This window comes from Kogia breviceps, chromosome 19, assembly GCF_026419965.1.
Source record: "Kogia breviceps isolate mKogBre1 chromosome 19, mKogBre1 haplotype 1, whole genome shotgun sequence".
In the NCBI taxonomy this organism is placed as follows: Eukaryota; Metazoa; Chordata; class Mammalia; order Artiodactyla; family Physeteridae; genus Kogia; species Kogia breviceps.
The window spans coordinates 1,214,796-1,238,972 of NC_081328.1; the positions used below are offsets into that span (position 1 = coordinate 1,214,796).

Below are 24,177 nucleotides of genomic sequence, written 5' to 3' on the forward strand. Positions count from 1 at the left end.
GGGAGCTCGCCCGCCACGCGGGGCCGCGTGGGGAGCACCAGGTTTGGGGCAGAAGGTAAACAGAGACCAGGGTCTTCGTTGGGCTTTCCGAGGGAAGCGGGGGAGGAGGGGGGCAAACCGTGTAGGGCCGGCTAGTTGGAGTGATTCGGGCGGGCCTGGGGCATGCGGCTGCCTGGCCCTGGGCGGATCGGGCCCTGGACAGTGGCTTGACAGATGCATGAGAAGGTGTGTAGCAGCACCGTGGGCTCCGGGGTGGTGGCCTGTGTGGGAGAGCCACACGGGGGAGGGGGAGCCCTTGCCTCCCCTGCAAACGGGCTGGCTCTGGGGGGGCAGCAGCGATGCGGAGAGTCAGAAGCTGTAATTGGCCCTGTGGTGAGCGGATGCCCAGCCGAGGAATCCAGGATCTGAGAAAGCACAGAGCCGCGACGGACAGCTGCTTCCGGGAAGATGCACCTGGACCGCGCGTCCCATCTCCAGTGCACGTGGCGCAGGTGGGGGGTCCCGCCCCTCCAGCCGTGGGCACTCGCGGCCACAGGCTGGTCCGGCTCCAACTGGGCCGCCCGCGATCGCCCTGGGCCCGTGAGGATCGGGCGGTGGGTTTCTGGTGGCCGGGTCTGGGGGGTGATGTTGCGCCCCGTACGCGTGGCCGCTCCCAGGTGGCTGGTGCCCGGGACAGCGGGTCATCGGGCGCAGCGGCCGACGGCGGGTGGGGGGGTGGGTCTGAGGGGAGCTCAGTTTTGGACGCATTAAGGCTGAGGGAAATACAAGTAAGACTCCAAGTGATGGTGGCCGTGCAGCCCTGAAATTCAGGAGGAAGGTCTGGACTGGAGATGAGGATGGAGAGCTGTCAGCATCTACACAGGGTGTTTAAAACCATGAGATGGGGGTGCTCACGGCAGTGAGGAGGGATCCGCGGTGGAAGGAGAGGATGGCAGGGAGGCCAGGGAGCTGGGGTCCTGCGGGCCACGGGACGGCAGGGCCTTCGGGAGGAGGAGGGACCCGCTGTGTCCATGACGCTCAGGGCTGACCGTGGCGTCCAGCCGCGTGAAGGTAACTTCTGACCTTGAGGGAGCGGCTTGCGCGGACTGGTAGAGGCCAGTGGGAATCAGAGCAAGTGTGGGAGGGAAGGAAAGTGCTCCAAAGGTTTTGCGGGCAAATTATTTCATACTATCATACGTAATGAGGTTTTTTAAAAATTGTGGTAGAATATTCACAGTATACATTTACCATTTTAGCCACTTTGAAGTGTACAATTCAGTGGCGTTAAGCACATTCATCGTGTTGTGCATCCATCACCTCCATCATCTCCGGAACTTTTCCATCTTCCCAAAGTGGAGCTCAGTCCCCCACTGGACACCAACTCCCCGCCCTCGGCCCCTGGCACCCACCCTTCTGCTTGCCATCTCTGTGGACCTGTCGGCTCCGGGGACCTCCTGTAAGTGGAATTGCAGGGTTTGTCCTTTTGTGGCTGGCCTGTCTCACTTAACATGCGTCAGAATTTCCTTCCTTTTTGAGGCTGAATAATATTCCATTGTGTGTATAGACCGCCCTTTGTTTATCCGTTCATCCATCAGCAGACACTTGGGTTACTCCCGGTTTGGGGGTATTGCGGATAATGAACACGGGTGTACAAATTCCTCTTCAAGTCTCTGCTTTCACTTTTGGATACGTACTCAGAAGCGGAATTGCCAGATCATATGGTAGTTCTATTTTTAACTTTTGAGGAACCCGCATACTGTTTTCCACAGTTGGCTGCACCATTTCACGTTCCCAGCAACAGTGCACGAGGGTTCCACTTTCTCCGTGTTCTCACCAACACTTGTTCTCGCTCGCTCACGCTCTCTCTCTCTCTCTCTCTGTCTCGCTCTCTCTCTCTCTCTCTCTCTCTCTCTCTCTCTCTATATATATATATATATATATATATATATATAAAATACAGACACACACATACACACCCCGTCCTAACGGGTGTGAGGCGTTATCTCATTGTGGTTTTGATTTGCATTTCCCTAATGACTAGTGATGTGGAACATCTTTCCACGTGCTTTTGGCCATCCGTATATCTTCTCTGGAGAAATGTCTACACAAGTCGTTCATCCATTTAAAAAATCAGGTTGTTGGGCTTCCCTGGTGGCGCAGGGGTTGAGAGTCCGCCTGCCGATGCAGGGGACGCGGGTTTGTGCCCCGGTCCTGGAAGATCCCACGTGCCGCGGAGCGGCTGGGCCCGTGAGCCGTGGCCGCTGAGCCTGTGCGTCCGTCCGGAGCCTGTGCTCCGCAACGGGAGAGGCCACAACAGTGAGAGGCCCGCGTATCGCAAAAAAAAAAAAAAATCAGGTTGTTGTGTTACTGTTGACTAATGACTTCTGTATATATTCTGGGTATTAAGCCCTTATCCAATATATGGTTTGCAGATATTTCTCCCATTCCGTGGGTTTCCTTTTCACTTGGTTGATAGTATCCTTTGATGCACAAATCAAATATTTTACAGTTCCAGTGGCAGCCACTTCAGAAGTTTGCATACTCTTTCTCAGAGATTCCTCGGGTGACGTGAACACGCGAGGTTGGTAGTTGGCTTCCCAGCTTTGGGTTTGGAGGACCCAGACCTTCCCAGCAGGAAAGGCCCCGTTGCCTAGAAGACGCTTGATATTTCGTTTTTCTCCCTTGACCCTGGGAGTAGGCCTGATATCACAATATTTACGGAGAAACAGGCCCCCGGGGATTGCGAGTGAAGCAGACGCAACAGCAGAGGTGCCAGGACTCTTGAAAGGTGAGTCGCGTTCCAGGACATTTCCACCTCCCCAAATGTAAACTGGTAGTGAACACGCCTCCGTGGGCACAAGGGTGGTAGCAGTCAAAGCGGGGAGCCGCGTCTTGGGGAAGAGAGAATCAGGACCTTCCCCCTGCTCCGGGCCGAGGCTCCACGCTTGCCTGGACTGCCCAGTTCCCAGAGGCTTTCACCTCCCATCTTCTCTGAACTTCACAGAGCCCGCAGACGTAGATGTTCTGCCTGTTACCCTGGGGTCCCTGGACTTCATATCTCAGGCCTCCCGTGAATAGCTTGAGCCCCGCTGGGCCAGGCACTTTGCACGGCTTGTAACCTTGCTTTGTCAGAGGAGGAGGAGAGCCGCAAGCTGGAGCTTACGACACCCCTGTCCAACCTGGAGCCTGGTGCATAATAAGCATTTGGTAGACGTGGGCTGAGTCTGGGGAGGATGTGACACCCCCGGAGGACACATGACCGACAGTGGCTCTGGCATTCAAGGAGGACTTTTGAGCCAGCAAACTTTATCTACTATTTCATTTATACAGCAACCATGTTATCCCTGTTTTCAGGGTGTAGAAACAGGCTCAGAGAGGTTAAGAAACTTAACCAAGCGCACACAGTTATGAACCTTGGATCTGAACACAGCGTGATTTCCAGTGACCTGCTCCCTACTCCCAACTTTGTATTAAAAACATGCAGGAAAGTTGAAAGAGTAATTCATACACACACACACACCCTTCCCCCAGGTTCAAGAAGTGTGAACATAATGCCACATTTCCTTCACACTTTCTCTGAATATATATACACACACACACACACACACACACACACACTTGAAAGTAAGGTATAGACATCATGACCTTTTAACCCCTGTTGTGGACTGAATGTTTGTGTCACCTCCCCAAATTCATACGTTGATGCTCTAGCCCCCAGTGTGATGGTATTTGGAGATGGGCCTCTGGGAGGTTTTGGGGGTCAATTGAGGTCATAAGAGGGGGCTTCTCCTAATGGGATCAGTGCCTTCATAAGAAGAATCATCAGCAAGTTCTCTCTCTGTCTCTCTTTCCCCCTGCGCACACTCCCCGAGGAAAGGCCACGTACGGATGTGGCAAGAAGGCGGTGGTCTGTAAGGCAGGAATGGGACTTGCACCAGAACCCACTATTCTGGCAACCCTGATGCGGGAGGACTTGCAGCCTCCAGAACTGTAAGCAAATTAAATTCTTCTGTTGAAGTGAACGGTATTTTGTGATGGAAGTCTGAGCAGACAAAGACAACACCTGAACACCACTACGTGCATCTGCTAAGAATAAAGAAAATCTCCTACATAATTACACCCAAGATAATTAGCAATAACTCTGTAATATCTAATATTCTATCCCAAGTTAGATTTTTCCCAATTGTCCTAAGAATGTCTTCTCATAACTGCTTTTTAAATTTTCAACCAGACGGGACTTCCCTGGTTGCGCAGTGGTTAAGAATCTGCCTGCCAATGCAGGGGACACGGGTTCGAGCCCTGGTCAGGGAAGAGCCCATATGCCACGGAGCAACAGCCCGTGCGCCACAACTACTGAAGCCTGCGCGCCTAGAGCCCGCACTCTGCAACAAGAGAAGCCACCGCAATGAGAAGACAGCTCTCCACAACTAGAGAAAGCCCACACGCAGCAACGAAGACCCAACACAGCCAAAAATAAATAAATATATTTACAAAAATTTGTCAACCAGAATCCAGGCAAGGTCCACACGTTGTATTTAACATCTCTTAATCTAGAACAGTCCTTCCCCTACCGCCAGCCCCTCCACCTACATCATTGACAATTTTGAAGACAGGCCACTTGTGCCATAAAATGTACCACTTTCTAGATTTGTCTGATGTTTCCTCAGGTCTAAATTCAGACACAGTATTTTTTGGCAAGAATTCCGCATAACAGATGCTGTCTATACTGCGTCCTATCAGGAGGCAGGTAGTAGGCTAGGTTGGGGACCCGCATTTAACCTCCACACAAAATAAGCCACCAGACTTTCAGCTCAGCGCCTTTTCTTTACACCAGCAAAGTCGGCTGCGCTGGGGACCCGCAGTGCGGAGTCCACCGCAGGAGTGTCCCTTTCGGTCTCCCACGACCCGCTCCTGCACATCTTCGCCGGGCCTCGCCCGCGCCGGCCTGGCCACGCCCCGGCCCGGCCCATCCCCACCCCTCCCCAGCCCCGCCGGCCCAGCGGGCGGAACCAATAGCGTCTGGCACTGCGCTCGACGTCGCCCGGCCGGACTCTGAATCCCTGCGCACCGGTCGCACGCGGACGCCGTTCTCGGTGGACTTCCGGCGGACGCTGATCTGCCGCCGCCGACGGGCCGGAGTTCGCGGAGCTACTGCAGTCTGTCTCGCCTGTGCGCCTGGTTCAGCCGCCGCCATGGGGATCCTGGAGAAGATCTCCGAGATCGAGAAGGAGATCGCCCGCACGCAGAAGAACAAGGGTGAGGGCCGGCCCGGCGGGGCGTCTGCGGCGGGCGCGGGGTGCTGCCGTAGCCGGAGGGGCCGGGCGGGATCCGGAGGGCGCGGATCAGGGCTAGACCAGGGGGCCGAGAAGAGAACCCCAGCATACGGAGCAAGCATCCGACCCGGAAAGACGGGGTCGGGGTTCGAAGCCGGGTCTCCTGGCGGTCGGGCCTGGTGGATTGGCGCTTTGCTCCTTTGTGGGGGGAAGTCCGGGAGGAGACCCCCCCCCCCACAGGTGCAGCCTCGCCAGCCGCCCGGAGCCCCTCGGTGGGGTGGAGGCAGTCAGGACTTGAGTCTGGCGGACCTGGGTTTGCACCCCGGCTTCACCTCGTACCTGCTGTGAAAGCTTGGGAAGTCACCTCACCTCTTTGAGCCTCAGTGTCCTCCTCTGCAAATGAGGGTAATAACCCCGTGCCCCCTCTTAGCGCACAGCTAAGTTAAACCAGATTCTGTTTGCAAAGCACTGGACGCATGTGAGCACCCGGTATTAAAGTGAATCCCGCAGCGTAGGTAGCACTTGATGAAGCATCAGATCTGGGCGCAGACTGTAAGGGCTGCGGGAGCTCAGAGGAGAGGAGCAGTGAGGCGAGGAGACCGGTGACACCCAAAAAGGCTTCCAGGAGGAGGTGGGACTTGAGCTGGTTGAGGGGAGGGGATTCCAGGAGAGGGGCACTGCTGAGGCAAAGACACGGGAGCTGAGGTGAGCACGGCATGTTCATAAGAGAGTGAGGAGAAGAGTCTAGATGAGAAGGAGGGTATGGAGTAGTGAGAGATGTGGTTGGCTGTGGTGGGCGAGGCCCAGCGTCTGACCAGCTCTGCTGTGGGGTTGCAGGATAAGGAAGGAAGCCGGTGGTTGGTCTCGGTGTCTGTCCTCCCTTGGCTGTGAAGTTGGGGGGCTTCCTTCACTCTCATTCTGTAAATACTTGTGGAACCCTTACTAGGTGCCAGGCACTGCGGTTAAAGCAGTGAACAGCCGGCACCTCCTTGCCCGCATGGAGCTGACCTTTCAGTGGACCATCTGTAAACTGGTAGCTGAATACACAAGATAATTTCAACCAATAATGAACGCTGTGGAGACAAACTAGGGTGATGTAGCAAGCGTGTCAGGGTAGGGGCTGGGGCTACTAAGGTCGGATGATCAGAGAAGGCCACCATGAGGTGGGGACGTTTGAGCTGAGACCAGAGTGAGAAGAAGGAACCAGCCATGCAAAGACCTGGAGTGAGACTGTTCCTGGCAGAGGAAACAGCTGGTGCAGAGGCCCTGAGGCAAGAATGAACTTGGCTTGTTGAAGGTGCTGAAGGTCAGGGGCTGGAGTGCAGGATGGGAAGGGAGTGGGCCAGTCGTGTAGGCCTTGTAGGTCATGCGAAAGAGTCCAGGATGTGTTCTAAGGGCAGTGGAAGCTAGTGGAGGGTATTAAGCAGCACAGACTTCTGTTTTAAAAGCTCCCCCTGGCTGCCCTGCGGAGTATCATCCATGGGGCTCAAGGAAAGTAGCAGAGAGGCTTGAGATGCTGCCTCTTTGGCAGTGGTCCAGGAGGGGATGTAAAGGTGATTAAGGGATCAAGACCTAGTCCTTCCCTTCAGAGATGCTCAGAGTCTCATGTGCTGGGGTGACAGAAAGGACCACGTGAACCTGACTTGCTGAGCCTGTCCTTGACCACTTCTCACTGCCCTCAATTCACTCATTCACGTGCCAAAACACTTCCTGAGCACCACACCGGAAGCTGGGGATCCTGCCCTTCTGGAGGGAGGGAAGCAAAGAAACAAGATTCAGTCGTCCCTCGGTATGGGGGAGGGGGGGATTGGTTCCGGGACCCACCGCAGATCCCACGATCTGAGAATGCCGCATCCGATAGCCAGCCCTCCGTGTCCACGGTTCTGCAGCCACAGATTCAGTCAGCCGCGGACCATGCAGCACTGTGATATCACTGAAAAAAATTCCCATATAAGTGGACGCGTGCAGTTCAAACCCGTATTATTCCAGGGTCGGCTCTGGTTTCAAATGGTGCTGAGAAGCCATGAAGGCAACAAATGGGACCGGCGAGGGGCCTGGCAGGGGTGGGGGTCACTGCAGACGGTAACAATAACCAGCTTGTATTGAGAGCTTGCTATGTGCCGGTCATTGCTCCCAGAGCTTTCTTTAATTACAGAAACCTGCTGAAGTCGTTATCACCGCTAACATCCCTATTTTGCAGATTAAGAAACTGATGCACAAGGAGGCTAAGTAACTTTTCCAAAGTAAAATGGCCCGTAATTTTAGGATAGAATTCCAACACAGGCTCTTAAAGCTCTGCGTAACATTGCCTCTGCGTGACTGGGCAGGGGAGGCCTCTTTGAAGAGGTGACATTGAGCTGAGAAGGAGCCAGCCTTGGGAAGGTGAGGTTGAAATGGGGTAGCAAGTGCAAAGGTCCTGAGGCGAGAATGGGCGGCTGGACTGTGTGAAGGAGCGGGACAGTGGTGGAGACGGGAAGTGGCCAGGCCGGTCACCTGACCACAGCAGCAGGACACGTAGCTGAGGTCCTGTACCCACCCCGTGCCGCCCTGCAAGGCAGCTCCCTAGCAGTAGTGTAACTTATGTACATGAGAATTTGGAAAAAAATCGTTATCAAGGAGGAGAAAAAGGAAAGTAATTTATAATTAAAATAGGGTTTATTTCAATATGTGAACGTAGGGGCACAGCCAAGATACAGTGAAGTTACAAGGAGGAGGGGAGGTGTTTGCACCTCTGGGCAGAATCACTGGGCACGTGGCAGCCACAGTGCGGACGATGCAGGTGTGTCGTGTGGGTGACTCACGTCCCCTACACGAGGCCTCCCTGTTGGCAGCCTGGGGTCCCAAGCAGGCAAGCCCGTCTAGGTAAAGTTTCAAACAAAACATGCCATAGTCTTCCCTCAGCATACACAGTAGCTCCACTCCTGGGAATGTCAGTGTCTGTTAACACTGTAAAAATGCCCTGTGAGGCTCTGGGCCCCAGAGATCCCAATCCAGGCTCCCTCTGTGGCCCTGCGACACGGGACAGTTCTTGGCTCTGCTGGTCTGACTTAACACCTTGTAGAGCTGCAGGCTTCCCCGGCTCCTGCCTGATAAGTGACCGTGAAGACTTCACCGTCACTTCACCATCACAGCGACACCTGCAAGCGCCCTCCGGGATGCCCCCAGGAGCGGCGCCGCCCTGGCTGAGAGCCACTGACATGGGGTCGTGTCTGTCTGTCTGTCGGCTGCTGCCTGGCTCTGAGGGCCCCGGCCAACACTCGGTCGCGTGTATTTGGTTGCGCGCGGGACCCCCCCAACCCACCCGGGGCGCTCACCCTCTGTCCTGTGCTCTTTTAGCCACCGAGTATCACCTGGGCCTGCTGAAAGCAAAACTCGCCAAGTACCGGGCCCAGCTCCTGGAGCCCTCCAAGTCGTCCTCGTCCAAAGGCGAGGGCTTCGACGTCATGAAGTCGGGCGACGCCCGCGCGGCGCTGATCGGCTTCCCCTCTGTGGGTAAGGTCAGTGATGGGCACCGCGGGCCTCGGGGAGGAAGCTGGCTGGTCTCCGCTCTGCCGCGGCCGCGCCCCTCCCTCCTCTCCGAGCCGGCTCCAGGGCGCGGCAGACCCAGCCTCCCCGGGGCCCCGCCGGCCTCTGCCTTGTCCCCGAGCACACACGTTCGCTGAGTGTGCGCCTCGTGCCGGGCACGTTCTGCCCCTGCCCGCTCGGCCCCGAGCTCGCGGAGGAGGGGGGAAGGGCCGGCGCGCGGAGCGGGGCGGCTGCCCTGTGAGCAGGTGTGTGAGCAGAGCCCCGAGGAGGGGACCTCGAGGCGGAGGCCGTCGGGGAGCGAGGGTGGCGGGGCGCCCTGGACTGACCGGGTGTGACCCCCGGGCGGCCGGCGAGCACAGCCAGGCTTTGACTCCTAGGCTGTTGCCGTGGATTCGCTCGTCTTAGCCTTTTTCTCCATCTTACTCTCCAGCCTGCTAGGCCTTCTCTCCCGGGTGAGAAGCCCAGGCCGGGAGGAGCCACTCTAGTGACCGAGAGCTGTGCCCTTGGGGTCTGGGCCCTGTTGGGAATCTGGGCTCTCTGAGCACAAGCGGGCACGGGCCGCCCTCCTGCAGGGGCCAGACAGGTTCGGGGGCGTCCCCCAGGTTGGCCTCTGGCAACCACGGCTCGCAGGGCCGCCCGTCTGTCCACACCTGTCCACCCCACCAGGTTTTTACGTTTCCTCAAGTTTCCAAGAGGGCCCCTGGGCAGAGACTTTGTGATCTGAGGCCTGTGATTCTTTCACGAGCCCTGTTTCGGGTCCCAGGGGCCTGAGGGCGTGTGAGTGAGCTGTGCCCCGGCTTCCTGCTGACTAGGATGGGGGCGCCGGGCCGGGCCGGGCTGCCCTCCTGGCACTGCCCACCGCTTTGCTGGCCTCTGGGCCACAGCGTCCATCAGCAATGGTTGCTGCGCTCCCCCTGCCTTGTCACCTCCTTCACAAGGTCGGGACCGGGACGAGGTCCCGGGTCCCCAGCAGAAGCAGGACCGAAGGCCGGGTCTCTCAGTCCCGGCTGGGTGTGGCCCCACTCCCGCCGTGGGCCAGATGCGAGGTCCCGTCCGGATCCTTCCCCGCTCCCCTCCCACCCTCCCTCGCAGCCCCGCGCCACCGGCCGCGCTCTCAGGCGGGAGGGTCCCTGCCTCCTTGCCCTCCTGGGAGCAGCAGCTGTGTGCCGTGGGACCGACACCTGCTCCAAGTTCTCTGGGCCCGGGAGGGTCTGGAGGTTCCGTGGAGCTGGGGATGGGCCCCAGCGTAGCAGGGGAGCCCCCTTAGGAACCAGGTCCCTGGGTCCACCCGAGACAGGCCTGAGGCCTCAGGCACAGGGCGGCCCTGTGGTGTTGAACCCCCCGGGCAGGGCCAGAGGTGACTTTTCCAGCTGTTCTCATCGCACCCCAGCCGGGGGAACGGGGGTCTCCCTGCGCCGCAGGCTCCCACACCCGGGCTTCTCCTGGAGGTGGGGCAGGTCCCCCCCTGCAACGAACGACCTGCTTTCTCCCAGTCCACCTTCCTGAGCCTGATGACCTCCACGGCCAGTGAGGCTGCGTCCTATGAGTTCACAACCCTGACCTGCATCCCTGGGGTCATTGAAGTAAGTCAGGGTTTGCCGGATCCCAGGAGGGAGGGTGAGCGCACGTGTGTGTGTTTGTGCGCGTGCGTGCGTGCGTGTGCGTGCGCGCGCGTGCGTGCGTGCGTGTGCGTGCGCGCGCGTGCGCGTGCGTGCGTGTGCGTCATGTGCGGGGGGCGGCTCTGGGCTGAGCTGCTCTGCCCTCAAGCACAGACACTGCTGGGGGCTGGCGCTGCCGGGACCCCAGGGACGCCTGGCCCGTCCTGCAGTCCTGGCTGGTTCCGAGAGTCCGCCAGCATGCACAGCTCCCCCCGGTGCCCCTCTGTGCCCCGCACCGCCCCGGCTCGGGCCGCCCGTGGCCGGCTGGCTCCTTCTGCTCCCCGAGAAGCTTTGGAGCCTCGGGCAGCTGGGGTTCTGTGGCCTCGGGCCTCCCACCGTGAGGCGGTTTCCTTGTGAAGAGCTGTTACTGTCAGCAGTGGCTGCTGGGGGCTTATAAAAACTCCCGCCCTCCAGGCGGCCCCTCGGTTTGCGGGACATGGTCTGCGCCAGGCTGGCTGGGGTGGGGGCGCGGCTCAGACTTGGCCCGGGAGGCCCCTTCGCAGCCCGCCGGCCCTGCCTTACCTCCTTTCCTGCATCCTAGTACAAAGGCGCCAACATCCAGCTCCTGGACCTTCCGGGGATCATCGAAGGCGCGGCACAAGGTGGGAGGGGGAGCAGGTGGGAGGGGCGGGGTGGAACCCGGGCCCCCGCTGTGGGCGCCTGTGGACGGTTGGCGGCAGGGTTGGGCTCACAGCCGCTCCCGGGCCCGTGCTCTGTCCCTGAGGGACTGTAGCCTCAGGGCTGAGGGGACCGAGGCCCAGGAGGCGGGTGACTTGCCCAGGGTCGCACGGCTCACCAGGCGGCTTTGGTTCCCACGCCCAGCGTGCGGCGGACCCCGCCGGGGGTGGGCGCGTGGCGGCGGAGCCCTAGTCCTGGAGCCCTGTTCTCCGAGGTGGGACACGCCCTCAGCTTTGGTGGCAGGTGGCTGCCCGCTGGGGTCGTCCCTCCCTTGCCAGGTGCCAGCTCCGTGCGGACCTCTGACGCGGCTGTGACTGAGCGAGCGTCGTCGTTTCCTTCTCGCGGCCGGCCGGGCGTCGGCCCTGAACGACCGTGCGCCTGTGGGGTGCGGGGCTGGAGCTGAGCCTCCTCCCCGGGGTCCCGGGCCCGCCGCCCGTATCAGGGCGAGCTCCTGCCTGCTTGGATTGGCGCGGGGAGCGATGGTGGCCCCCAGGACCCTGCCCTCCCAGCCAGCAGGAGGAGGCCTGGCCCCCGCGGGGAGGCTCCCCCGCTGTGGTCAGGAGGCCCCTGGAGACCCCCGGGCCCCCCGCCGTGACCTCGGTCCCCAGGTGGCTGTGCGCCCTTGGCCTGGCGCCTGCCTTCTCCGGTTGTCTGACGGCAGGGTCTGACCTTGGTGGCGCCTCTACCGCCCCTCCCCCCGTGCCTTCTGCTGCTTCCTCTCTGTAACCCTCGTTCCGTGAGGGGCGGACTCGTCACATCCCGGAACCACGTAGCTTTGTGGTCTTGGGCAGGTGCTTGAGCGTTTCTAAGCCAGGCCTCGGTTTTCTCGTGTCTGCAACAGGCAGACGACACCGACGGCCCAGCGTGGCTCTGCGGGTCGCGTGGGCAGGTGGTGGGGGAGCATCCAGCGCAGGGCCCGTGGGGGGGGGCGGGGGCAGCGGGGGGCGCTTTTCCTCCCCAGGCGCTGGGGTCGGGGTTCCTCCTAAAACACGTTTCCACGAGTAAGACAGGGCTCAAGAGAAGTGCCAGCCCGGGGGTGGCACGTGGCAGCGGCGGTGCGGGTCGGAAAGGGGCAGGAGTCTGCGCCGTGGGCTGGGGGCGGGGCGTCCCGCGGTCCTGCCCATGTCACTGTGTAACCACGTTCCTCCCCCCTGACCAGGGAAGGGCCGTGGCCGGCAGGTGATCGCCGTGGCACGCACAGCCGACGTCGTCATCATGATGCTGGATGCCACCAAGGGAGAGGTGCAGAGGTCCGCGGTTGGGACGGGGCAGGCTGACACGCCTGGAAAGGCCCTGCGGGGGGAACAGAACACTGCGGCTACCGCCCGTGTGTCCCTGAGCTCGTGGTGGGTGGTTCCAGGGGTGCTGGGCGCCCTGCCACGTGGAGGCAGTGGCGGGACTGCCCACCGCTACGCCCAGTGCAGGCGGCCTGGGGCAGCCTCCCCAGAGGCTTGTGTCTGGAGGATGGGGCTGTGCCGTGCTACCCTGGCTCTGGCTCCTGCCTGCGGGGGCCTGGGTGCCCCGTTACTGCCCAGCGTCTGCCGGGAGCCCGGCCCCAAACAGCAGAGCCTTGCTCACGCCCTGGCCTGCGGCTGAGGGCACAGCAGGCCTATCTGCACGCTGGCCACACACCAGGCGATCTCCCCTCGGGCCGGCCAGAGGGTCTGGGGCTCCTCCTCAGCACCTTCGGTTGCTGGGAGGGGACGTTCAGCGGCTGGTGGCGGGTGCGGGAGGGCCGGCCGTGGAGAGTGGGGGCCGCACGGGCACCTGTGAAGGCCGCGGGGGCTCCACCAGGTCCCTGCTGGAGAAGGAGCTGGGGTCGGTCGGCATCCGCCTCAACAAGCACAAGCCCAACATCTACTTCAAGGTGAGGCCTCGGCTCCTGAGCCTCGGCAAGGGGGTGGGACCGGCCGTGGCCCGCGGGGTGAGGGGTGCGGGCTGCGGCTGCCGCTCTGTCAGCATCACCCCTCTCTCTCCTCCAGCCCAAGAAAGGAGGCGGCATCTCCTTCAACTCGACGGTCGCGCTGACCCAGTGCTCGGAGAAGCTGGTGCAGCTGATCCTACACGAGTACAGCATCCTTCCCGAAGGTGCGAGAGGGGGGCCGTGGCCCTCGGGCAGCAGAGGCCCGGGTGACGCAGACCGCCCACACCACCCAGCTCCGTCCAAGCCGCAGGAAAGCTGAGGCCAGCTCACATGAGGCACTTCTGTCCCCTTTGCCTCACGCCCCCCAAGCTTCAGGCTGGCCGGGCCGCCGCCGTGCACTCCTGGCTCCTTGCAGGGTACGAGGCCAGTCACGTGTGGAAGCAAGATGAGATGGCGAGGGACAGGGCCTCCTGGGCTGGGGAGGCCTCGGGGAGACCCTGGGGGGCCAGGTGTGGCCAGGCTGGGGGAGGGGGGGTGGAGCGGAGGCAAGGTGGCCGCGGGGCGGGGTGGGGCAGGGGGTGGGGGAGCTCGCGTCGTAGGGGGAGCGGGTCCAGCGCCCCAGGCTCTGGAACTGGCTGCCTTGGCGATCCTGGCAAGCGCGTCGTTTCTTCTGTTGTAACAGCAAAGATTTAAAATATTGATTGAACCCCTTACACGTTGTGCTTCCTTGAGAAAAGTAAGGGAGCTCCCCAAACGTTAAAGTCATGTAAAACCGTGAAAGCAGATAACCTTACGGCCCCTCTCGGCAGCGTATCTCGCAGCCGGCTGTTTCAGGCCCTGCTGGCGGCGGGGGCAGGGGGGCGGGGGGGCGCTGCCGGCCCGCAGGTTGCCCTTAACGCTAGCTCCTCAGAGATCTTCAACGCGGAGGTGCTCTTCCGAGAAGACTGCTCCGCGGACGAGTTCATAGACGTGATCGTGGGCAACCGCGTGTACATGCCCTGCTTGTATGTAAGTGGTGCCGCCCCCGGGGCAGCCACGTGGGGGGGGGCCCTCACCCCAGGGCTGCTTGAGTCCCGCAGGCACCTCGCGCTTGACCCCGGAGCGCCAGCCCAGCCCAGCCTCTCCGGGGGCCTCAGGCCCCTTCAGCCTCTCCCCGTCCTTGAGTCAGCAGGTGGGGCTCTGTTCCTCTCATTCCCCAACACCCCCTCCCCCTCTCCAACCCCAGGTTTATAACAAAATCGACCAGATCTCAATGGAGGAAGTGGACCGCCTGGCCCGGAAACCTGACAGTGTGGTCATTAGGTGAGGCTCACGGCCGCCCTCTCTGAGTGGGAGTCCATCTGTCAGGCCTCTGCGCGTCCCCGGGTGGCGGAGGCCATCCCGGTAGCTGCTGGTGGCCTTGGCCGAGTCCCCCTAACCCGTCTGGGGCAGGTGGGTGATGGGTAAAAGCTCCGACTAAGAAAACAGGAGGACTTCATCCACCAGGGTCTGGGAGCAAGAGCGGTTAGCAGCCTCGTGGCTTAGCAGTTAACTGTGGACCCCCAGAGAGCGCCAGGCTGTAGCCCGCTGCTCCTGAGGCCCTGGAAGATGTGGCTTCTGTCACCTCCGCTGGGAGGGCGAAGGGACTGAAGTCCTCAGGTGGGGGCTCCTCTGAGGGGTGGGTCCCGGGAGCCGCCTGCGCTCTGGCCGCCATGGCTGCGGCGCCCTCTGTCGGGGCGGCCTGGCTTTGTGCCCGCCCTGCTGGCTCCCCAGCTCCACCCAGGTGCCCTGCGGCATCACGGTGATGCTTGGCCTTTGGGGAGCGGGACCTCGGGGACTGAGGAGGAGGGGGGGTCCTGGGCCCACGGGAGGACTGCTTCCTGGGCGTCCCTAGCGGCCACGAAGAGCAGCAGAGAGCGGGTGTCCTTCCCACAGGACAGCTCGGCTCCCCTCCTGCCGCTGCGTCCGGGCCCCGTCCCCAGGGCCCTGCAGGCGACCCCCGTACCTGCTCACATGCGTCGCAGGGAGGCCGGGTCCCCACTCACCCCTGGCGGTGACCAAGCCAGGGGTCACCGCAGCGCTGAAACCCCTGCCGGGCAGCCCTGGGCCGCTCGGGGGGTGGGCTCTGCGTTGTCCTCTGCCTCTGACCACCCCAGCTGCCACCGGTGCCCTGTGCCCTCCGCAGGGCCCCGGAGCGACGGCGAGCCGTGCCGGGCGTGAACGTGACGGTGACGAGGCGTTGGCAGCTGAAGCGCCGTCAGGCCTGCGGTTGTGTGCCCCACGGGCACCAGATGGGCCGCACCGGCCTCGGTGCCGGGAGCCCTGGATGCTCTGACTGGCCCCTTCCTCCCGGCAGCTGTGGCATGAAGCTGAACCTGGACTACCTGCTGGAGATGCTCTGGGAGTACCTGGCCCTGACCTGCATCTACACCAAGAAGAGAGGCCGTGAGTCAGGGCCGCGGGGCCCGAGAGGCGGCTGGGCCTCCCCCCCACCCCGGGCCGCCTGGTTTGCGCGTGGTGCCCAGCGCCCCGGCCCAGCCCAGCCAATCTACACGACGGCTTCTCCCGTCTCAGAGCCGGCGCCACCCTCTGCCGCAGCCTGTCGGAGGCCTCGGCCTGAGCCCTTGCGGCAAAGAATGCCGAGTTCTGGGGCTGCTGGCCCTGAGGGGGTGTGGGGACAGGATAGACACCGCCAGCGGTGGCTCCCCGAGCAGTGACAGACACCACATCGAGGCTCTGGGGCACTGGGCACACAGGGGCCTCCCCGACGTCCCACCCCGTGCGCACACCCCACGGCCTAGCGGCCGAGTTGGAGCAGTCTGCGTCGACCTTGGCCGTGTCCGCAGCGGGAGACGAGGCCGTCCGGCCGGAGCCGGTCCAGCCCGGGTTCTCCCGCGGGTCCCCTCGGCCGGGGCTCCCGTGGCTGATGGGCTTGCGGGAGTTTGCGCCCTGGCCTGGGGTGTAGTTTGATTTTCTGTGTTGAGTCAAGGCTGTGGAAGTCCGTTCGGGGCTCTTAGCGAGGGTGTGCCCAGGAGTCGGGGAAGGGCCGGCCAAGGCCGGAGACCGGGAGGGCCTCCGTTTCCTGCGGAGGGGGGCTGCGCGGCAGCGGGCCCTGACTCTGCCGACTTCCCGCCCCCCCCCGTCTGTGCAGAGAGGCCTGACTTCACGGACGCCATCATCCTCCGGAAAGGGGCCTCCGTGGAGCACGTGGTGAGTCGAGGAGACCTGCCCAGGCTGGGGTCGGGGGGCTCTGCCCGTCGCCCAGGGTCCTGCGTGACGTCCTCCCGGCCCTCAGCCGCCACCTTGCAGTCGGGTGCTGGACGCGTGTCCCGGCACCTGGCTGCAGTTAGGGGGCGGCGTGGAGTGGGGTCCGGCGGGTAGGGCACTCGGCTTGCTGCCCGGCGCGGGGAAGGTGCCTGGGAAGCGGTCGTCACCATCCTGTCCCACCAGGGCTGCGGGGTCCTCGGGGCCACTGAGGCGTTCGGTCAGTAGAGCTGCCGCCCAGGACGATTCTGGCCTGTGCGTTCCCAGTCGTGTCTCCCCCACGCTTGCCCCCACTCAGCCCCCCGCGCAGCCCGCCCCTCCACGCGCCCGGTCGGCGCCGTCCCCAGGGGCTCAGTGCACCCAAGACGCTAGTGAGCAGCACTGCCCAGCCGAGTAGCCCCGGTTCCTGCCGGAACTGGGGTCCTTTGGGGTCATCAGGTGCCAGCCACCCAGTCCTGCAGCTAAACAGTCCTGCACTGAGGGGCGTGCAGTGGGGGGTGGCCGGCAGCACGTCGGCCCGCGCCCCGGCCCTCTCAGGACGTAGGGCTTCTGCCACACGTGGCGGGAGAGCCGGAGAGGCCAGGAGCAGAAGGGTGTTCCAGGCAGCGGGGCGGCAGGTGCAAAGGCCCGAGGCGGGAGCGGACGTGGACTGCGGGCCGGTGGCTGCCAGCCGGCACGGGGGGTCGCAGGATCGAAGGCGGCAGGTGCTAGAAGGTGGGGAGGGGCCTGCGGGGGCCTGGTTTCCAGAGCCTGGATCTTGTCCCAGCGAGGCCTGCCTTGCGGGGCCTCAGCTCCTCCTGGATACTCACCTGTCACAGGTGCCATGGTGTGCGCACAGGCCTGCCTGGGTGCTGACCACAGACCCGTAGTAGAGCAGCCAGTCAGACACGGGGTTGCACCCTGGCGCCCACACACTAACGTTGAGGGGTAACCTCATCCGGGGGTAGCTGAGCCCCCGGGGCCTTTGCAGTCCGTCCACCTAGTGGAGCTGACAAGAGCCTTGCCTGCACAGGATCGTGGGCCGTAAGCCCCAGGGGCAGAAGGGACCTGGCAGTGCCGTCAGGGGTGAGACGCACTGGGCTTCAAGGGACTCCCATCCGCGAACAGTATCAAAAAGGGTGGCCTTAGGGGACGTCCCTGCCGGTCCAGCGGTTAAGACTCTGCTTCCACTGCAGGGGTGCAGGTTCAATCGCTGGTTGGGGGACTAAGATCCCACGTGCTGCGCGGTGCGGCTGAAAAACCTTAAAAAGAAAAAAGGTGACCCTGGGCGGCCTTCCATCCTCCCTCATTTGCTAGAGACACAGGCGCGTAGGAACGCGTCTCTGCAGGGAGAGCCGTGGAGCAGGCTCAGTGGGAAACAGCTCCCACTGACTTTGGCGTCAGGGACGCCGCGGCACGAAGGGACCTGCAGCAAACGCCTCGAGGGCTCCCGGGGGCCCGGGACGAGCCTGCAACTCTGACCCTGAGCTTGTCAGGCAGGTCTGGTTCCGCCGTTCGGGGGCAAAGCTGAATAGAACGTCAGGCGCGCTTGCAGGCCAAGCTGACCTGCACTGTCAGATTCCACCTTTTGGTCTAGAAAACAGCGAGTGTCGAGCGGGGGGCGTGTGTGTCTGTGCTCGTCCCTGCGGGCGGTGTCCTCTGCCGCGGCCACGCGTCCTTGGTCACCCAGAGGAGGCCCAGATCAGGACGGCCCCCCAGAAGCGCTCCTGCAGGCCTGATGTCCGGGCTCAGGCATTTGGTCTCTGCCCAGGGCGTGTGAGGCTGTGGGCACGGGCAGGGCAGGTGACGTCGCATTATCCTCACCCTGGCCGCCTCCACCGCGCCCGCCCAGCCCGTGCAGCCAGGGGGCCACGTTCTCGGGGGGAAGAGCTGGCTGCCCTCCAAGCTCTCTTCCCGTCGGGCCTCCTAACAGCGCTGGGTTCCTGTGACCTTCGTCCCTACTCGGGAGCGCTATAGGACGTGGGCCGTCCTGGGCTGGGGGGCGACGTGTTATGTGGGAGGTTCCGGGTCAGGACGGCAGGAGGCGAGAGAGGCAGGCCCGGTGGGGACCCTGCCCGCCGCCCTCATCCACCTGCCAGAGCCCCTGTCAGGGCTGCCTTTCCAGCGGGGGGGGGGGGGGGGGGGGGCGGCCCCACAGAGGCAGAAAGCGGGAGCGCCAGAGCAGCCGTGAGCGCCAGGGCCGCGCGGGGACCGCCAGAGCACCTGCCCTGGGCCCGGCTGCTTCCGGGCGCGGCCCGGGCTCACCACCCGACTCTCTCCCGTCCCCCAGTGCCACCGCATCCACCGGTCACTCGCCAGCCAGTTCAAGTACGCGCTGGTGTGGGTGAGTCTCGGGCGGGAGGCGGGCCGGGTCGCCCGGGGCAGCCCCGGGGTCAGGCAGGAGCTCCCGTCCTTCCGCATGGGGACCGGGGTGTCCGTCAGTCCTGCTCTGCGGGTTGTGTGTGGCTTGCGTGCTGACCCAGACCGGACACGGCCCTCCCGCTTCGGGATCTGGGCCGGCTGGACCGCTGGGAGTGCTGCTGTCAGAGGCTGCAGGGTCTGCTGGCGCTGGGACCCCCCCATCTGCACCTCCACCCCCTCCAGTGACACTGTCGGCCTCGGCCGGGTGGGTACAGAGGCTGACCTGGCCCCCCCGTCCCGCTCCCCACTCAGGGCACCAGCACCAAGTACAGCCCGCAGCGGGTGGGCCTGACCCACACCATGGAGCACGAGGACGTCATCCAGATCGTGAAGAAGTAGTGGCCCCGCTCCCGCCCCCGGTGGGACTCACCAGAGCCCAAACTGGGAAAGTACAGACGCAGCCCAGGAAGGGGTCTCTCACGTCTCTGCTGCTTGCAGAAATTTCTCCGACGGGCAGATGGTGGAGCGCGTGCTGGCGCCTTAGGGCGAGCTTGGGGATGGGCTGGGCTGGCGGCGTTTCCCGTTGAGACTGGGCTCTGGACGGGGTCCTCTTTGGGTCCCTGGGCCCACGCCTTCTCACCCCGCCCCCCCCCCGCCCCCCGGCCCCTTCCAGTGCGGAATGAGCAAGTAGCCCACCCGCCCCCGGCTAGGGCCTCGTGCAGGTGGCTGGCTTGACGCCGGGCAGGGAGCTGCGCCTACTTGGGTCCCCGGCGGCCCCTCAGCTCCGGCCAGTTTTTCTGGTTCTCAGGGAGGGGGCTGCCCAGGACAAAACCCCCTATCCACTCCCCGCCCCAGGGCTGCCCCGTGATGGAAACCAGAGATCTGGGGCTCTAAAGGCCCAGCTCACACCCTCCACAGCCTGACCAGCCCAGAGGGCCACCCCCTGCCCAGCACAGAGCCCAGGACCCAGCCCGGTGCAGACACCTGGGGTGGGGGGGTTTGGAGTCGGCTCTGCGTTTCCTCTAAATGCCACCCCGCCCTGCCCCCCAAATCTCTCGGCTCTCCTTCCTGAAATAAAAAGTGGGACGATGCCTGTTCACCAAGGACAGTTGTGTGAGTTTGCTGAACTCGGTTGCCAGGTTGGGTCGGGGCAGCAGTGAGCCCGTGCAGCCTGGGCCCTGGGGTCCCGGGGGCCTCCGAGGAGTGACGCGAGGCGCCGTGCGGGCCTGCCAGCAGCCTGGGCTCCAGGGGCAGTGACCTGCCCTCGGCTACACGGCTTGTGAGCGCAGAGCTGGGATTTGAACCCCAGTCTGAGGCTGCTGAGCCAATGAGAAGACTTCTCCTGGCCCTGCAGCCTTTGGGGCAGGTGGCAACAGGCTTGCAGAGGCACTGGGCCAGCAGGTAGGGCCAGAGCCCCTGGGGGCTGGGGTGTGGAGCAGGCCCACTGCCCGGCTCTCCCAGCTGTTCTTGCCTTCTCTGTCAGCTGCTCAGCCTCCTTTCCGGTGACAAAACAGGAATGATAGACGTTATCAAATATGCATGGGGCCCCAGGCGGGCAGCGTGGTGGGCTGGGCTCGCCGCCCATGATACAGACGCAGCCTCTCCACCGGCGGCCGCATTGCTGGGGCCTGGCCGAAGGACCCCCGTTGGGCGGCATGCGGACAGGGAGCAGGCCACTGGACCCAGGTAAGGTGACCCGGCCCTGGACCCCTGGGGGCTCCGAGTGGCACCCGAAGGGAGAGGGGGGAGGGGGCGGGGGCTGACCTGTGGCCTTCGCTCCCGCACCGGGAGGTCCGCCTCAGCCCCGGTTTCTTCATCTGTAAAACGACCTGATCGATGCCCAGCGCGGTCCTCCTCTCGGCGACGGTGGGCTGCTCACCTCGGCCCCTCCTCCTGCCACAAGGCCCGGCCACAAGGTCCCAAGGGAGGGGTTTCTGCCTGGGAGCCGGTCATCGCCGCTTCCTGCCTCAGGTTCACAGGGCGTCAGATCCAGGCCTGTTGTGTCCCCCAAGCAGGCTGGGAAAGGATGGAGAGAAGGCTAGATGTCTGGGCCTGCTTGGCCAGTGTGGGCTTGGGGGGCAGGGTCTGAGGCTCCAGTCACTGGGCCCCCACGTCTCTCCCGTGGGTGGGCTTGTTTCCAGGACAGTCTGTGCGTCTGTGACGGGTCCTTGGCCTCCTGGATCTGTGGTCGGCGTGGTTAGGCTGTCCAGCCTGCGCGAGGGTAGGTCGGCACGAACTGGCCTCTCGCGGCGCCTCGTGCCGGGGGAGGCACCCCTCGGGCTGGTGAAGCCCCCCAGCACCTCCCAAAAGTCCCCGCCCCACACCACCAAGCTGCTGCACCCCAAGGGTCAGCCCCTGTCCCAGGCGCCCCCCGTTCCCATCACGCATCCTCCCGGGCCTTCTGTGCAGGGAGGCTCTGGCCAGGGTGACCCGAGGTCCCTTCTGCTCCGACGGCCTGTCTTTATGAAGGTCAGCGGTACCCACACGTCCCTGTGCCCTGGCTGCTGGGCTGCGCTCCCAGGGCGCCTGGCCTGCAGCTCGACGAGACTCGGGCGCCAAAGGGCTTCAGGACACGGGTGTCCATCCGCGTTCCCGTGTTCGTCCCTGGGTCCCTTCCTCTCCGGCTTCGACTCCCCGCTTCCTCATCTCAGAAACCTTCTTTGGCAAAAACCCCTAAGCTCATCTGTCCTCCTCAAGATCCCATCTGGCCCGGCCCTGGGGGGGTGCTTACGCCACCCAGGGTGGGCATCTCCCTGTGCCACTGACAGCCTCTGACCCGGCCCTGCCCCCTCGAACCCTGGCTGGAAAACTCCCAACGCCCCGCACTCATCTGCAGCCACCCCTCCCTCCCTCCACGACCGAGGCCACCTCAGAGCCTTCACTCCTCTCGTGTGCGCTCTCCTGGGTCGGTCCTGAGGCTCTGCCGGCGGGTCTGTGTGACTCATCCTCCTGGGCCTGGCCGGGGCCACCATAACAAAGTACCCAGGCTGGTGGCTTAAACACTGGACGAGATGTCCTCACGGTTCCGAAGGCTAGGAGTCAGAGATCGAGGTGCCCCGAGGCCTCACTCCTCGGTGTGCAGACGGCCGCCTTCTTGCTGGCCCTTCCCCACTGTAAACACACTCCTCCCAGATGCATCATTCCCTGTGGCCACCCCCTCCCCCCACCGGTCACGGCCTGGCTTCCCCACGTCCACCCTCTGCCCTCAGCTTCCCCAGCGTGCCGCCACAACAACTCCTGCTGAGGCCACGTGCCACTCGCTGCAGAGCTGTGAGGTTTCTCACCTCGTTCCCCTGGGCCCCTCCTTGGCAGCCCCTCCCTGCCTCCTTGGCACACGGGCCTTAAGGCCGGAGTTGGGGTCCCCCCTTCTCGCTCTGTCCCTCTCCTAGACAGCCTCGCCCCTGTCACCCCTGACCTGCAGGGCTAAACTGCCTCCCCAACTCTCCACCTGGACGGCCCACACTCACCCCAAAAGCCTCTGCGTCTCAGACCAGACTTGTCATGTTCCCGCACCTCCCACCTGGCCAGACCTGAAGGCCCCACACAACCCTCTCTGGGGCTGCCCGCTTGACTTGAGCGTGTCCCCCGCCACAGCTGACCCCGGCACAGCCGCTGTCCCCGCACCCCATCCTCCACACAGTGGCCCAAAAGCTTGTGTCCAGGCCGGCCATGCAAGGAGCAGCGTGAGGCCACAGGTGGGCACAGGACACTCTGGAGCCAGGCGGTCGGGTGCTCGCCGTGGGCCCTTCGCTCAGCGACCTAACCGCCCCGAGACCCATTTCAGAGACCCTCCGTCTACACAGCAGCACCGGCAGCCCCCACGTCGCACGCCGTGAGGATCTAGGGAGATCCTGGGGGAGAGCGTTTGGCCCCGAGCCCGGCACGCTGGGAAGCTTGGCAGTGCTGGTTACCTTTGTTTTCAGACCTGCTCGCAGCATCCCCGACAGCTCACAGCCCTGCCACGCTCCCTGCTGCAATAGGGATGGAGACCACGGTCCCGCCCCAGCTCCCACGGCTTCGCGCGGCCGGTCCCTCCTGCCGTCCTGGCCGCTTGCCGCTCCACACGCCCCATGTCGCTCCACCTCTCTCACCACCTGGCCTTTGCACCTACTGTCCCATCGGTCCCAACACTGTTCCCTCTTCCATCTGATCAGCTCCCTTACCCCTCAGATCTTGGCTCAGGGTCAGAAGCTCAGGGAACCCCCCGGCCTCCCCATGCAGCATCCGCCCACCTGCGTCGTGGCCTGGCCTTCACGGCTCTTCCCACGGCTGTAGCTCCCTCCTTGTCGGTGTGGCCTTTCGCTTAACGTTCGTGTCCCCCTGACACTGGGAGCTGAGTGGGGGCGGAGGCCGTGCCTGGTTCTGCTCGACTCTGTGGCCCCCTGGAGCCCAGCACGGTGCCTGGCATGTGGCAGGTGACACGTGAATGAGTGAGAGACTTGTTCCCTGACACCTGCTCTGTGCCTGCAGCAGAGGCCGGGAACCCCAAGAGAGAGGTGGGACCCTGAACCAGCCAGGGAAGGGGGCTCCCCTTAGACACTGCGGGGTGCAACCCCACCCCCAGCTCCACGTGACATTTGAGGAAAGTGAGGATGGGAGGGGGGCCCAGGGACCCCGCCCAGAGCCACACCTCTGCCTGCCCACACTGGGGGTCCTCGGCGGCCTGGGGTCTGCGCAGGAGAACAGCCGGGAGGCCAGCGCTGGACGGTGGCCAGCGACTCACCGGGCTGCAGCAAACCTCAGGCAGGCATCTTGGGGCTCCGAAGCCCACTGTCCAGATGAAGAGACCGGAGCTCAGAGCGGCCAGCCCAGCCACAGGAGCGCCCACGTTGCTCGGAGAAAGAGCCCAGGCGTTGTGAGGGGCGGCTCGGAACTCTGGGTCGGTCCCGTTCCTGTCCCGGATGCAGCCTCTGCCCTGGGCTCCTCAGCTGTGTGGGCGCTAGAGCAGCCTCCGCTCCTGGGACCGACGGGGGCCTTCGTGAGGCAGAGAGCCGGGCGCAGGGCCCGCCGGGGATGAGCCGCTCTCATCGTTGCTCTCACCGACATCGTTATTCCAGGCCGCGGCTGCTCTTTGCTCTGGGGAGGCGGCCTGGGTGACAGCGGGCAGCGGGGTCTGCCCACACCGCCCTTCTGGCCTCTGGGGCCGGCTTGGCCCCGGACGGTGCAGCCCCAGGCTCACTCCTAGGGCCTGTCCTCCACGTGCCCCCACCCCCTGTGGCCATCCTGCCCGGCCGTGGCCTCAGCACCACCCAGACGCCGCTGACTCCCTGACGGCCGTGCAAGTGCCGCCAACTGCCTGGACGGCGGACACCCGAGATCAGCACGTGCAGCGCTCCACCCACGGGCCTTCCTCGTCTGCACCGGCCGCCTCCACTCGCCCGCCCGCTTCAGTAAGGAAACCGTGCGGGCACTCGTGAGTTGCCTACGGGCTCCACCTGCAAAACATCGCAGCATCCCAGCACTCCGTACCGCACCGCCCCAGCCCGGCCCAGGCCCCGGCATCGCTCGCCCGGACCGCCACAGTAGCTCCCACGACAGCCGCCGCTTTTGCCCTCAGCCCCTGCCATCCGTCCTTCCCGTGGCAGCAAGAGGGATCCCGTGAGGACCAGGGAGGTCC

At 63.7% G+C, this 24,177-nt stretch overlaps 1 protein-coding gene across 1 annotated transcript; it reads left to right on the forward strand.

Moving 5' to 3' along the window:
* Nucleotides 1-5,047: 5,047 nt before the first annotated feature.
* Nucleotides 5,048-19,664, forward strand: DRG2 (developmentally regulated GTP binding protein 2). Its single transcript, XM_059048914.2, has 13 exons — nucleotides 5,048-5,235; nucleotides 8,589-8,749; nucleotides 10,271-10,360; nucleotides 10,977-11,037; nucleotides 12,273-12,363; nucleotides 12,908-12,980; nucleotides 13,096-13,186; nucleotides 13,888-13,985; nucleotides 14,203-14,279; nucleotides 15,313-15,401; nucleotides 16,108-16,166; nucleotides 18,490-18,543; nucleotides 18,873-19,664. The coding sequence occupies exons 1-13, from the start codon at nucleotides 5,172-5,174 to the stop codon at nucleotides 18,957-18,959; spliced, it is 1,095 nt and encodes a 364-aa protein (XP_058904897.1). The 5' UTR covers nucleotides 5,048-5,171; the 3' UTR covers nucleotides 18,960-19,664.
* Nucleotides 19,665-24,177: the final 4,513 nt, after the last annotated feature.